We start from the raw sequence: 14,989 nt of genomic DNA on the forward strand, positions 1-14,989 counted from the left end.
CTGTCTTTGCCTTCTGAGTACTGGAATTGAAGGTGTATGCCACCACTATTCTCTATTTTAAAGATTAGATTGTTTGTACCTTTTTTTATTTCAAGAGTTATATATTTTAGATTTTTTAAAAAGATTTATTTATTTTTTTTTTATATACAGTGTTCTGTCTGCATGTATGTCACCAAAAGAGAGTGCCAGATCTCATTACAGATGGTTGTGAGCTACCATGTGGTTGCTGAGAATTGGACTCAGGACCACCGGAAGAGCAGGCTGTGCTCTTAACCTCTGAGTCATCTCCCCAGCCCCTATTTTAGATATTTTTATCTTTAACAAATAATGCAGATATCTCTCCCATTCTATAAACTCTCCTCTTTCTTCCACTTTCTCTTCTCCTTTGCTCCCCTCTCCCTCTTCTTCTCTCCTCCCCTCCTTCTGCCTCTCTTTTCTTCTCATCTTCTCCCCTCCCTCTCTGCCACTCTTCTCTGCCCTTTTCTTCCCCCTTTCCCTCTTCTCCCTTTGCTTCTTCTCCCCTCTTCCCTCTCTTCTTTGTTATTTCCCTCTCCTCTCCCATTCTCTTCATCTCCCCTTTCTTTCGTTTCTTTGCTTCCTTTGCCTCGCTGTGTAGCCTGGGTTGACTTTGAACTCATGATCCTCTTGCCTTAGCTTCCTCAGCACTGGGTTACAGGTGCATCACCATGCTTGGTTTTTCTTTCATTTTCTTACTACTAATGCAGTAAATTGGTGAATTTGATTAAGTTCTGTTTACCTGTTTCTTTGTTTATGTTTTTACTGTCATATCTAAGAACCCATTGCCAAATTCGGGGTCATAGGAAAGTAATTTTACTTATCATCTGAAAGATTTATGGCTTATCTTTTTTGTTTTGTTTTGTTTTGTTTTTTTGAGACAGGGTTTCTTTGTAGCTTTGGGACCTGTCCTGGAACTCACTCTATATACCAGGCTGGCCTCAAACTTGCAGAGATCTGCCTGCCTCTGCCTCCTGAGTTCTGGGATTAAAGGTGTTCACCCCCTCTGCCTCGGCTTGTGGCTTAACTTTATGTGTAAGTCATTGAGCCATTTTAAGTTAATATGATTAGGCTCCACCTTTGCTCTTCCTGTCTGTAGACATTCCCTGTGTATATGGGTTTATTTTCATGTTCTCAGTTATATTTATGCCACCTATTTCTGTGTTTTGTTTTGTGTTTTGAGACAGAGTCTCACTCTATAGCCTTGGCTGACCTGGCACCTGCTATGTAGACCAGGTTGGCCTTGAACTCATTGAGATCTGCCTGTCTCTGCCTCCTCAAGCTGGGACTAAAGGTGTGTGTTACCATGCCTAGCTTGTGTGTGTGTGATTATATATGAATATATATGAATGTATACATATTTGAACATACTTATTTATATATATATATGGGTGTTTTGCCTGCATGTATAGCTGTGTATCACATGTGTTCAGTGCCCATGGAGACCAGAAGAGGGTATTAGATCCCCTGGCACTGGAGTTATAGCTGGTGTGAGCAGGTTGTGTATGCTGGGAATTGAAACTGGGTCTTCTGGAGGAACAGCCAGGTGCTGTTAACCACTAAACCATCTCTCCAGCCATTTTTTTGAGATATGTTTCACTATATAGTCAGTCGGTCCTAGCATTTGCAGTGATCCTCCTGCCTCAGCCTTCCCAATGCTGAGATTACAGATTAAGCCCACTTACCCTCGTTGTATATTTTTGAGCTGAGTCTCTATGTAGCCCTAGCCAGCCCAGAACTTCCTATGTAGACCAGGCTGTCTTGTAGTACAGAGATCCACCTGCTTACACATCTCCTGAATGCTGGGATTAAAGGGGCGCTCTACCACACTGGCTTTGCCATGATTATTCTTGCCATTTGTTTCTATATGAGCTGAGTTTCTTGTTTCTCTTCTGCTAACAACAGGATCGTGGGGTTGACAGCTCCATTTTTCAGAATCCCAAAAAGCTTCATCTAACTATTGGAATGTTGGTGCTTTTAAGTGAGCAAGAGATCCAGCAGACGTGTGAGATCCTGCAGCGTTGTAAAGAGGAGTTCATCAAGTATGTAATGGCAGCCACGGGAGGGAGGCAGCCATGCTGGGGTCTTCCTTATCACAGGCTTGTTTTCAGATGAGGGCGCTAGGTGACATGGGAATTAGATCATGACTCACTTGTTAAAGCATATGTAAGATCTGTCTGTTTTATGGGTGTGAGTGTTTTGCTTACATGTGCGTATGTGCACTTTGTGTGTGCCTAGTACCTACAGAAGTCAGAAGGTATCAGAGACCCTGAACCTGGAGTGACAGATGGTTGTGAGCCACCATGTAGGTGCCAGGAGACAAAGCTTGGTCCTCTGCAAGCACAGTGTTCTTAAATGCTGAGTCATCTCTCCGGTGCTGACTCGTTCATTTGTAGTGATTGACTTAAAGCATGCATTTATAGTTTTTAAATTGTACTAATTGATAGGCAAATTTTGTTCTTAAGCAGAATAGCCCATTGTTTGATCCAGAGTAGCATATTACTACAACTTCAGTGGCTTCAGACAACACACAACCATTGTGGTTTGCCATCTGTGGATCAGGAAAGGGGAGGGAGGGCAGCCTAGGCTGGGGTCTTCAGTACCACAGACTTGTTTTTAGATGAGAGAGCTGGATGACCTGGGAATTTTGTTGTTTGTTTATTCATTTGTTTATTTATAAGGAGGATATATACACATGTCATGACACACATGTGGATGTCTGAGGGCAGCTTACAGAAGTCAGTTCTTTCCTTCCGCCATGCAGTTCCAGGGATCAAACTCAGGTTCAGAGTTGGCTGCTGTTGCGGGAGTCCTTCCGCTCCTCCAGCCTATAGCCGCTGAGATACCCGCCCATTGGGGCGTGGTCTCTCTCCCTTTAAAAAAGCGGCCACTTCCTTCTCTCGCTCTCTTCACTTCCTGCTCGGCTGGCGGCTAGACTCCCTTCCTGGTCGTACAGAGGGCTGACGGTGATCTGTAAGTTTTTTTCCCCTTTAAATAAATACTACCCTGTTAATTATAATTCCAAACTGCTGTGGCATCGTTTGTGACTTACGTCTACAGGCTGCCAGTACCTTTATCTGCTGAGCCATCTCACTGGTCTGTCAGGAGACATATATGGGTTTCACTGGACTGAAGTCAAAGTCTGGGCAGAGCTGTAATCCTTTGTAGTGTTTAAGGAAAAACATCTTTTTTTCTTGCCTTTAAAGTTCAGCTTTTAGAGATTTCCCACATTATGGCTCCTTTTTCCCAACATTAATTCTAATATTGCATTTCTCTGACCTTCAGTTGTCACCTCTGTCTGTGACCACAGTAGGAACAAGCTGTTGGCTTTTAAGGACTCTGACTTGATTGAATCCATCTCTAATCAGATTGATTCCCTATTATCAAGTCCCTTAACCAAGACATGAAAGATAGTGGGACCTGGTTCTCTTAGAGGGCCTATCACAGTTGTTCAGACAGAACTGCAGCATCCCTTAGGAAAGGATGTAATGTTCCCCTCCTCCCTTCTCCCCCCTTTCCCATTTCTTCTCCCTCTCCTCCTCTTCCTCCGTGTCTTCTTTTATTTACTTAAATAATATGGTCTTACTGTATTACCTCAGTCGCCTGCCTCAGCCTCTTGAGTAGCTGGGATTTTATGTTGCCTAGGATAGTCTCAGACTCTGAGGCTCAAGCAAATCCAGCCTTAGCTTCCTGAGTACTGGGATTATAGGTGTAACCACTGCACCTGGCTAAAGTTAAAATAAGAAGAGGAAGGCGACTGTGATGATGTACACATGTAGTTCCAGGAGGCTCAGGCAGAAAACCTTAAATCTGAGTCCGCCTGACTCACAAGACTCTACCTCAGGAATGCAAAGATCAGCCTAATGTGGTATGGTGGCATACGTCTATGAGGTCAAGATTTGGGGATGGAGATGGGTATAAGGAGTTCAAGGTTATCCCTGACTACATAAGCTAGTTGAAAGAAAGTGTGGGCTTCATGAGACCTTGTCTTGAACAATCAAACAGTCCTACTCCTCTCAAATAAGAAAGTAAAAACAATAAAGAAGTAAATATTTATTTTTTATTTTAGTCAATAAGAATATCAAGCCAGGCATGGTGGTGTACTCCTTTTATCCCAGCACTCAAGAGGCGAGGTTTGAGACTAGCCTGGTTTATATAGCAAGTTCCAGGCCAGCCAGAGTTACATAATGAGACCCCATCCCCCCCCCCCAAAAAAAAAAAATCAACTCAGGGACTCTCTCAGGCCAGGCTGAGTTGTTACTTATTTTTTTTTAACTGTAAAAATTTAATTTACACATATATCTAACATCGAAGCATCACTTCAAAGAGCCTCCTCTCCTCTCTCTTTATAGTCTCTACTTTATCTTTCTCAGATGTTTTTCTCCTCTCCTTTGAAGCCAGCTCTTCGTGGGGTTTGTGGGGGTGGTGAGGTAGCACCAGCAGGTCTAAGTTGAGGTTGGGCATTCTGTCCTTCCAGGCTTCGTGAGATCAATCCCTGACCACCTTGTTATGAATAGCACAGCTCACAAAGTAATACAGCTTGACATAGAGAAACACAAAAGCATGGGAGACACTTGCTTCGGAAGTGTCCTGATGCAGTGGCCAGAAGTGTCCTGATGCAGTGGCCGCGACAGTGTTCTGAATCAGGAAGTTCTTAATGCCCTTGAGCATGCATTGCGAGGAGATGGCTATGACTTTCTTGGTACAGCCATTGTTTCTTCTGTGTTTTGTCATCTTGAAGTCAGGACTCAAAAGTATCCTTTTTCTCTTTTTCCTTAAGATGGATAAAGAGAAATTAGGAAACTAACTCACTCACTAGATTTTAGAGAATTCCAGGGAGATAGGTCCTGAACCTTTGCACAGCTTTGCTCTGGGAATCCTGCCCGGGAATGACGAGGAAATGAAGAAATGATAGACAATAAGACATCCATGCATACAGAAAAACTGGGATTGTGTGGGCTGGGCTCCCTGGCAGAGAAGCCATAGTACCTTGAAGCTCAGCACATTCATTATATGTAGTTAAATGGCGAGGTATTGCGTACAGCTGAAGAGGGTTATTACATACCAATAAACAAGAAGGCAGGGTTATTTTGTACAACTTAACAAGGAAACTGGTGTAGCCTGTCTTGGTAGGAGCAGTCTCTATAAGGAAGCAGTCTTCAGACCATAAACATCTGGGGAGAGGGGGCCCGGTAGTCCTTTTCTACACACAGCATTCAGACCAAAAGAAGGCTTAGCATCCCTCTCAGCCTCAGCCAGGGAAGGCTTTTTCACCATGACATTGAAACACTGGGGTCCCTGACATGTCAATAGCACACACTTACTCAGGACTTCATTTACTCAGGGCTTCCTCTACACACACACACACACAAAATCTTTATTTAAAAATCCCCTTATTATATACAGGTGCCGTGCTACTCTAACATGGCTCTGTAGAAATGGGTCACCTAAGCTGGGTGTGGTGTTGTACACCTCTGGAGGCAGAGGCAGGCAGATTTCTGAATTTGAGGCCAACATCTAAGAGTGAGTTCCAGACAGCCAGAACCACATAGAGAAACCCTGTCCCAAAAAAAGGAAATGGGTCATCTGACTCACTGGGCAGAATAGGGCAAAAAGATCTGAAGGTTTTCTCTGTGTTACATATAAGTCTCTACATTGCTTTGTTCAGGGGCCAGTTATCTGTTTCATTCTTCTTATTTATTTATTTATTTATTTGAAACAGGGCCTCACTATGTAGCCCTGGCTAACCTGGAACTCACTATGTAGAACAGGCTGGCCTGGAACTCACAAACATCCTTTGCCTTTTCTGTTTTTTTGGTTTTTTGTTTTTTTTTAAATCTTACTTAAAACTCAAAATCGTTTGGTGTTCATCATTAGATAGATGCAATTTTCTTTGTAAAAAAATATTTAACGGTCTTACTCTTCATTATATTCTCAATTCTCTTTTTGCTAAACTAAACTGAAAGTATCTACATTTTCCTGGCTGCCAGTGGGATAATCCTGCTAAGAAGAAAAAAATATTAGAGTTAGATAAAATGTTATGTAGCGAAGTATTTGTTCTTCTTGCCTTAAGAAAATCAGGTCACAGGTTTTCATCGCTGAGGTTTAATCCTAAGCTATGGGCAGACCTAGCCGAGTTCATCCCTTTTGTGTATTTAGTTCAAATCGGAGCCTGGAAGCCTGTCAGAATCAGTGTGCACCGGGAATAAAGAACAATCCTAATAGTTCTAAGACTCCGACATGACAGGATGGAAATGGTAATTGTAGTTTTTCAAATTCAGCAAAGCTTTTGAAATAGGGCAAAGTTGCCCTGCCAGAAATCTGCAGTGCATGCAGAAAGATGTTTGAAGATGCTCTTTTCAAAAAGCTGGGAAGATTGGAGACCAGCAAGTCAAATAAAGCAAGCTCCCCTCCCCTGTACTCCCAGCCCTCTTCTCCTGCCCCTCTGTGCTGTGTGTGCTTGTTTAAAACATCTACGGTGCAAGCTCACTTCTGCGGTGTCAGATGAGGGTCAGGTGTCTAGAGTGTTTCCCCTAATGATGAGATGTCACTTCAAAAAATCGTATTCAACTCTGGTGAGGAAATTGTCTTTTGCTTTTCACTTAGGTTTACCTTTTGCCCTCAGAAAAAGTGGTAAAAAAAAAAAAAAAGCAGTGTACCCTTAGGAAGTGTGCCAGTGTGTAATGGTATTTCTAACCTGGGCCTGCTCTGCTGTAAAGATCCCGGAATAAGATGTGCGAAGGGGAACACTGGAACTAAGAGGACCCGTGAAGACTGTGCCATAGCTTAATGTGCTGACCTTTCAAGTTGGAATATTAAAACAAACTTCACTTATTTTGGGATTTGATAAAAATGTAGTGCTGTGTGGGTATTTGAAGGATGTGGGGAGTTGAGATCTGGAGGTCCTTTGACACTAAAGGGTGCTGTCTACCCTGAACCCAGATATCTGTTGAAATTCTTAAACTTAAGGCTCATGCAACTCAACTCAGTAGATTTTGAATGAATTATTCAAAATCTGAGGAAACGTTGATGCTCAAATGTGTCCCTTGTGACTTTTCTCTGTGGGATGTCGGACAGAAACAGAGCAGTGGCCCCTCGTCAGTACCAGCGTCTGTCTCCTGAAGCCTGAGAGTCCCTCACAGATGAGGGCTTCAACAAGTAAACCTAAGAGGGACAGGGCTGGGGAAGAGAATTGAGCTGTGGACAGATGCTAATTTCTAATTATTGCACCTGAGGTCACCTTTAAGCTACCAAGACAAAGACATTTATCAGGCAAGCCATTGGATTTTTCTTTTAAGCTCTTTAATCTCTTTCTTGATAAATCTGTGGGTAGTTTGCAGGTGCTTCCATTTCTGCTCATAAGTAAACTTGGGAGCCTGTTACATTGATTTAGCTCTTGTTCTTGGTACCCCATCTCATTCCAAGGATTTCAAGTCCTCAGCACCAAGGAAAAGACAGTGAGAGAGAGAGAAACTTAGTTATTATCTGATAAAAACCAGTAGAACAGTCTGCATAGTGACTTACGCCTGTAATGTCGGTTCTTGGGAGATGTAACTCTGCCTCAGGTTCAAGCCAGCCTGAACTACATACTCCTAAGACAGCGTGGACTGCATCCAGAGCCATATACTCTTGTGAGCTGTCTCACAAGACAACAAAACACAGTGTGATAGGTTTTAGGAGAGAATTTGGGCTCCCAGTCCATACAAACTTAATCATGTCAATATTAATATAATGATGATGAGCAGCATATCTAACAAGCTCTGCATGGGTAAAAAGGTCCACGTGGCTCTTACATGTGGCATTAAATATAACCTAGTTAAAACATGGTAGTGCTGATCTAGCTATGCAGGGTTAGTTTTAAATTTTTTTCAGCTTTTTTATTGTTTATGACTGTGTGTGTGTGTGTGTGTGTGTGTGTGTGTGTGTGTGTGTGTGTTGTGACTGTGGGGGTTTGTGTCCCATGGCATGCTTGTGGAGGTCAGATGGCAGCTTTCAGGAGTCTTATTGGGGTTGCTTCTGCTATGCTAGTACTTCAGGCCAGGGCCAGTGAGTGGAGCTTTTCGGTGATTCTCCTGCTCCCTCTCCCATCTTGCTATAAGAATGTTGGGATTACAGATGTAGGCCAGTGCATCTGGCTTTTTTTACATGAGTTCCAGGGATCAAACTGAAGACATTAGACTTGCATGTACACCTGCTAAACCAACTCACCAGGGTTAATTTTAAAAGCATAAGGAAAACTAGGAACAGCATATACTTCTGGTTCCAACTGGAAGATTAAAGCAAGAAGATTGTTTTAGTCCAGAAATTGGGTCAGCCTGGGCAACTTGATAATACCCTTTCTCTTTATGTTTTTGTTTTTGAGACAGGGTCTCACCATGTAACTCTGACTGACCTAGGACTTGCTATCTAGACCAGGTTAGCCTCCAGCTCAAAGAAATCTGCCTACCTTTGCCTCTTAAGTGCTGGGATTAAAAGTGCGTTCTTTCTCTGCCCTTTGAAACCGTATCTCTTAAAAAATAGTGTGTGTGGTGCAGTTAGTATAAAGTTGATTGTTGAAACAAATTGTCTTGCATGTACTTGGACAGAATAGAATGGCCACCTTCATATTCCTAATCAGTACTGAATTTCCTGATCAGTACTTGGAATGGAGACATACTATATCTGATTAGGTTTCAGGCTTACTGTGAGCTGGGATGTTTTGAAATGTTCAACTTTATTCTAAGCACTGCCCCCAGGGAGATTTCTAAGCAGGGCCATAAAGGTTGGTTGGGTGGTTGGGTATAGTCTCAGCTCACCATCTTTTCTTGCCTGTACAAGCTACCTTCCTATTTAGGATGATCTTATGGTGCTTGGAGCATGGCTGCAAGCCCATCCTGTCCACAGCCTGCAGCCTGGCACATGGGTGAAGGTGGCACCTCAGCTGTCCTCAGTGCCCCATGCTGGCCTCCTCTGTGTAGACACCCAGTCTCTGCAGAGACTGTACCACAAACCTAGTCTGCCTGTCTGTCAGGTGTAAAGAGTACCCCAGTGGTGGTAACTCTCCTGATCTCTAACATCTCCCACTTGGAAGGTAATTCTGTAGGAAAGTTCCCACCTAAGGATCTTCTGAGTGTTGGAAACCTTGGTGGGGACACTTGGATAAACTCCTAAAGGAGGAAGGTCATCTCAGCTAAATTCAGCTTGATGATCATAACATGCGGAGCTTGTAAGCGGCAAACGGAGGAAGTTGTGAAGTAGCTTCACAGTCAAGTAGTTTCCCATGGAGAGCTAAGGTGCAAAGCAGACTTAAGGAGCAGGTCTCAGGGCTCCCAACAGAGCCCAGAAGAGCCCATGACTACATTCCTCCCAGCGTTGTCCAGAGCAGCTTTCTCCAGAGGGTGGGGTATTTATTCGGTGTTGACATGTTTTATTTAAGGCTGGAGATATAAAAGGAGAGAGATGGGGCCTAGCCATATGATACTTAGGGAACACTATATAGTGAGTGGAGCTTTCCTGGCTTTCAATGGGCAGGAAGCTCTTTCTAGGTGACGTATATGTCTGTGAGAGGGATCTGGGATGAAAACACAATAGTGGGAATATTCTGGTTTCCATTAAATGACAATTTTTCAGTTTCCAAAGCTGGACCTTCTCATGCTCCCTTAGGTCAAACAAGTTGAGACTCTAAGTCCCTGGAGAGGCAGGGTCTGCATCTCAGCTCAGTAGGAGAGAATCTGTGGAGAACAGATCTTCAGTCATCATCCACCTTTAAGATTAAGGGGTTGAAGCCGGGCAGTGGTGACACACACCTTTAATCCCAGCACTCGGGAGGCAGAGGCAGTGGTGGTGCACACCTTTAATCCCAGCACTCGGGAGGCAGAGGCAGGTGGATCTCTGTGGTAGGAGAACTGTTGTTTGTTCCTGGCTGCTCAGCCCCAAAATAATCACAAAGAAACTATATTATTTGCAATACTCTTTGTCCAATAACTTAAGTGTATTTCTGGCTAACTCTTACATCTTAAACTAGCCTATCTCCATTAATCTGTGTATTGCCACGAGGCTGTGGTTTACCTGGTAAAGATTCCAGCATCTGCCTTCGGTGGGGCTACATGGCGTCTCTCTGACTCTGCCTTCATTCTCCCAGAACTCAGTTTAGTTTTCCCCACCTACCTCTGTTCTGCCCTGCTATAGGTCCAAAGCAGTTTCTTTCTCAATCAGTGGTAATCACAGCATACAGAGGGGACTCCCACATCAGATCTCTGTGAGTTTGAGGTCAGCCTGGTCTACAGAACAAGTTCCAGAAGAGCTTCCAAAGCTACAGAGAAACCCTGTCTCGAAAAACCAAAAAAAAAAAAAAAACAAAAAAAACCCCTGATATAAACATGATATGCAATTGTTTTCTAGGCCTGCCTGCCCCTCTTTCTCCCTTTCTCCTTTAATGCCTGTGCCTCACTCTATACTAAAACTCTTTCTTAAACATTTCTCAAACATTGCTTTAAACACACACACCAAACAAACACCTAAAAATAAAACAAACAAAACCCCCAAACAGTGACTTGGTTCAGCAGCTATGATTGGCTGTATTGCCATTGCCTAGAAAGGGACCTGCTAGCACAGGTGAGTGTGGAGGCTTTTCATCATGTGGACAGGAGGTCCTGAGGGGTGTTATTGGTGTGCACATCTAGTGAGCACACGCCTCTTGTAGAAATAAGAGAGAAGGGCCAGCACAGTAGGATGTTGTTGCAATCATGTCATCCCTTGGCTCTGTCTTAGAGCTTGTCAGTGAGAACTGGAACATGGTGTGATGCTGAAAACACTCTCCTGTATTTTGCAGTTGAGGGCATTGAACATTTAGTAACTCGAAATTAGAAGGACAGCTAGAACCCACAGGTCTGTTCTTGTGCTGTTTGACTATGCATATTAACCATTGTTCACAACACTGCAGTGTTTTTTGCTTACACAGCTGTGAAAATCTAATGTTGTCTTCTTTGGCAGCGACATTACTGGTGGCAAACCCCTAGAAGTAGAGATGGAGGGGATTGAGTACATGAACGATGATCCTGGTATGGTGGATGTTCTTTATGCCAAAGTCCACATGAAAGATGGCTCCAACAGGTAAGTTTTTAATGTGTCCATATTTAAATTAAGAAGCTTCTAAAAGGGGCTGGAGAGATGGCTCAGAGGTTAAGAGCACTGATTGCTCTTCCAGAGGTCCTGAGTTCAATTCCCAGCAACCACATGGTGGCTCACAACCATCTATAATGAGATCTGGTGCCCTCTTCTGGCATACAAACATACATGGAAGGAATGTTGTATACATAATAAATAAATAAATCTTTAAAAAAAAAAGAAGCTTCTAAAAGTTTGGAGGCCTTCTAGGCTTTCAGGGCATCATCTCAAACTCACAACCTTTCTGTCTCAGCCTTCCAAGTACCAGGATTACGTGTGTATACCAACATGCCTGGCTTTTTGTTCATTAAAGCAAGTACGCTAACACATTCAGAGAAGAGTTGGTTGTGAGAAGAAGTATCAGATCGTTCACCTAAAAGACTCTTTGAATAGTGGATGTTGATTATATCAGCCAATTTTTTAAATGGAAATGGATTGTGTGCTTTTCAGTGTAAGAGGAGGCAGGAAGGAAGGTTTGTAGGATGGGTTTCACAGGTGATGTGATAGTGATTTGGTGAATACCAAGACAAAAATGGGGATAAAAAAATCTTACTGTCATGGAATTATTAAGATTAAACTGCATAAAATGTTAAGAACAAGACAGTCATGATGACACAGGCCTGTAATTCCAGCACTTGGGAGGCAGAGACAAGTGGATCTCTGAGTTCGAGGCCAGCCTGGAATTGACTCCTGCAAATTCGTTGTCTGACCTCCACACACATGCCCCCCCCCATAAATAAATGTAAAAAATACTTTTAAAAAAGAAAGATAAAAGAAATAGCCTGGATTATAAGTGGAGAATCTAAGAGGGTTGTAGCTGTATTAATCATAAAAGTTAAAACAGTAACCAGTCTCTGATATTTGGATGATGTTAACACATACCAAGTACTGTTGTTAGCATTTTTGTTTGTTTTTTTGAGATAGGGTTTGCAGGAGTCAGTTCTCTCTGTCTACTGTGTGGGTCCCAGGGATCAAACCCAAGGGGTTCAGGCGTGGCAGCCAGCAACAGGCTCCTCTACTCACGGAGTCATCTTTTTAATATTTTTATTTTGTGAATGTTAGGTTAGCCTGGGCTACATGAAACCTTGTCTTAGCAAAACAAATAAAAATTCTACCTTCTTTTGAGTAGTGTTTTGTTGAATTATAAAAGTCTTCTAAAGGCTGTTACACTTTATTGTGTTACTGTTTTTAAAATATGTGCTAATGCCACTGCCAATGTTATCAAAATATTTAAGCCCTGTGAAGTCGTGAAGCCCATGATAGCTGCTATCTATACATTCTTAAAATTTCTACCTTTCGTCTGAAAACGTAAATCTTGTTTCTGGCAGAAAGTGCTGACAGTTGTTTTCCTGTAAGTTCTTTGTAAAGACTAATACCTCCAAAGTCAGTTGTGGTGACACACTTCCTTAATCCTAACACTCAGGAGGCAGAGGCAGGCAGATCTTTGAGATTTTGAGGCCAGCCTGGTCTACATAGTGAGTTCCAGTACAGGCAAGCATACATAATGAGGTCCTGTCTCAGAAGACAAAAGCAATAACAGAAAAGATAAAATAAAAAGGAAATATCTACCACATGGCCAAGTCTGATCAGCCACAATTTGCCTGTCAGTGTTCTTTTAAGTGTTCTTGCAAGTAAACAGAAACTGGCGTAGTGCCCAGTTCTTCCAGACAGCTGTCTGCTTAGGTGTGCAGGCCAAGTGCTTCATATGTAATGTCAATTTCACCACAAGTGTTTTAAAAGGCTGTGTGCTCAAGGAGCAGACAACAAAGCTTTATCATTTTCTGCTTTATCAAGGATAGCTGAGTTGCAGTTTTCAAGCTGCAAATGTTTAATGAAGACTGTTACTGGTTCCACTCAGATGCCACCACTGTCCCCGGCTGAGGGGTCAGCAGTTCTACATGTTGTTGCTTTCTTCACTAGTTAGAGACAGTAGTTCACTGCTTAGCCCAGGCTGGCCCTCAGCTTTCAATCCTTCTGCCTCAGCCTGCTAAGTGCTAGGATTTTAGGGTCATGTGTCTGTTCTGGGCTACACCACTGCTTTTGCACCATGATTACAAACGTCATCTGGTAAAAACAGCAGCGTATGCTGTATGCCATGCTCGGCATATGTTCCACCATGGCCGTGCTCCAGCTAGTGCTTCAAGACTGGTCTTGAGGGCTGGAGAGATGGCTCAGCGGTTAAGAGCACTGCCTGCTCTTCCAAAGGTCCTGAGTTCAATTCCCAGCAACCACATGGTGGCTCACAACCATCTGGAATGAGGTCTGGTGCCCTCTTCTGGCCTGCAGGCACACACACAGACAGAATATTGTATACATAATAAATAAATATTAAAAAAAAAAAAGACTGGTCTTGAGGGCAGCCCAGTGGCTCGGTTGGTCCAGGTGCTTGATGTTTAAGCCTGGCAACCTGAGTTCATGTAAAGGTGGAAGGAGGATGGCTTCAGAGAGAGTTGTCAGGTGACCGCCACATGTGTGCCACACACAACTCCCCACACTGATAAAAATTAAATTTAAAGCTGGGCGGTGGTGGCGCACGCCTTTAATCCCAGCACTCGGGAGGCAGGTGGATCTCTGTGAGTTCGAGGCCAGCCTGGTCTAGAAGAGCTAGTTCCAGGACAGGAACCAAAAGCTACAGAGAAACCCTGTCTCGAAAATCAAAAAAAAAAAATTAAATTTAAAAAATAGTTTTGATGTCATGACCCCCTCCGGATGTCTCAGGACTGACTTCACAGAATACACCCACCGGGAGAATCTGTAGTCTAGATTCTTATCTCTTCAGACTTGTCACTCAAGACCATCCTTTCTGGGGAAAGTATATTTAAGTTTTGGTTAGCATTAATGTGTCAGGCCAGGGTGGAACTGTGGCACAGCTCACACATAATATGCTCGAGGCGTGGGTTTGGTCCCCAGCACTACACACATATGCTCATATTTCCTTCGTGTGCTCTTTGCAATATTTGTACGGAGTAGAGGCTGGTGTGCAGACACACACGTGCAGCTCACTGCTGTGAGACAAATCTATGCTGACTGGTAGGCACGCAGGTAACAAGGAGGCAGATGGAGAATTACTTGAGATTATAATGTGTGATTCTACACAGTAATGAAAATTTCCTCATCTGTGCTTCAGCTCTGTTTTAAGGCACACGTGGCAGAGACAGTTTGGTTTACTGTGTTCTTGGTGCCTCAGAGAGCAGCAGAGAAGAGCTAAGAAAGGACGATGGAGTTACTGACAGCCTTGAGTGTTTTCCCTGGTGTTTGCCCTTTGTCCTGCTGCTGAGACCCTGAGTGCTGTAGGTCTTCACGCGCAGAGGATAACAGGTTTAAGAATGGAAGAAATAAGTCCCATTGAACTGAATTTCTTTTGAAGTAGTTCTCACATTCGATCTGTCTGCTCACTAATGGAGAGCTCAGGTCTCAGAGGCCAGTTCATCATAACTTCCCCACAAAGCCGGCTCTTACACGTTTGGTGCACTTCCTTTGTCAAAGCGTTGTGAATTGAAGGTGAACTGTCATTGAGTCCACTGACATGATCAATCGAGACCGTTTTTGAGTCATTCCCATCTCTTTTACTGCTTGATATTGACCTTTCATTGTCTATTTCTCATCACAATAAGAGCGAGTGTGTTATTTCAGGATTCACAAATTCCCCCTTCCCAAATGTACACTTTAAAAGAGACATATGTATTCTAAAGCTCTTGTTTAAGTCAACTTATAAACTTTCTGGAATGTCTCCTTTGTGCAAGGAAGTTTGGAGGGCTGTGCTAATTGATAAAGAAGTAAAGTGTGTGTGTGTGTGTGTGTGTGTGTGTGTGTGTGCGTGCACACTCGC

General features: G+C 43.2%; 1 protein-coding gene across 6 annotated transcripts in view; it reads left to right on the plus strand.

Annotated features, from left to right (window-relative positions):
- Ascc1 (activating signal cointegrator 1 complex subunit 1) overlaps positions 1-14,989 on the plus strand; it is a 97,279-nt gene that overhangs the window by 41,226 nt on the left and 41,064 nt on the right. For all 6 annotated transcript variants that reach the window (XM_013351232.1, XM_013351235.2, XM_013351233.1 and 3 more), the window contains 2 exons: positions 1,921-2,057; positions 10,987-11,106. In XM_013351232.1, the coding sequence (XP_013206686.1) occupies positions 1,921-2,057; positions 10,987-11,106 (257 nt within the window). The remainder of the gene's footprint in view (positions 1-1,920; positions 2,058-10,986; positions 11,107-14,989) is intronic.

Source organism: Microtus ochrogaster, linkage group LG2 (assembly GCF_000317375.1).
Source record: "Microtus ochrogaster isolate Prairie Vole_2 linkage group LG2, MicOch1.0, whole genome shotgun sequence".
Lineage (NCBI taxonomy): Eukaryota > Metazoa > Chordata > Mammalia > Rodentia > Cricetidae > Microtus > Microtus ochrogaster.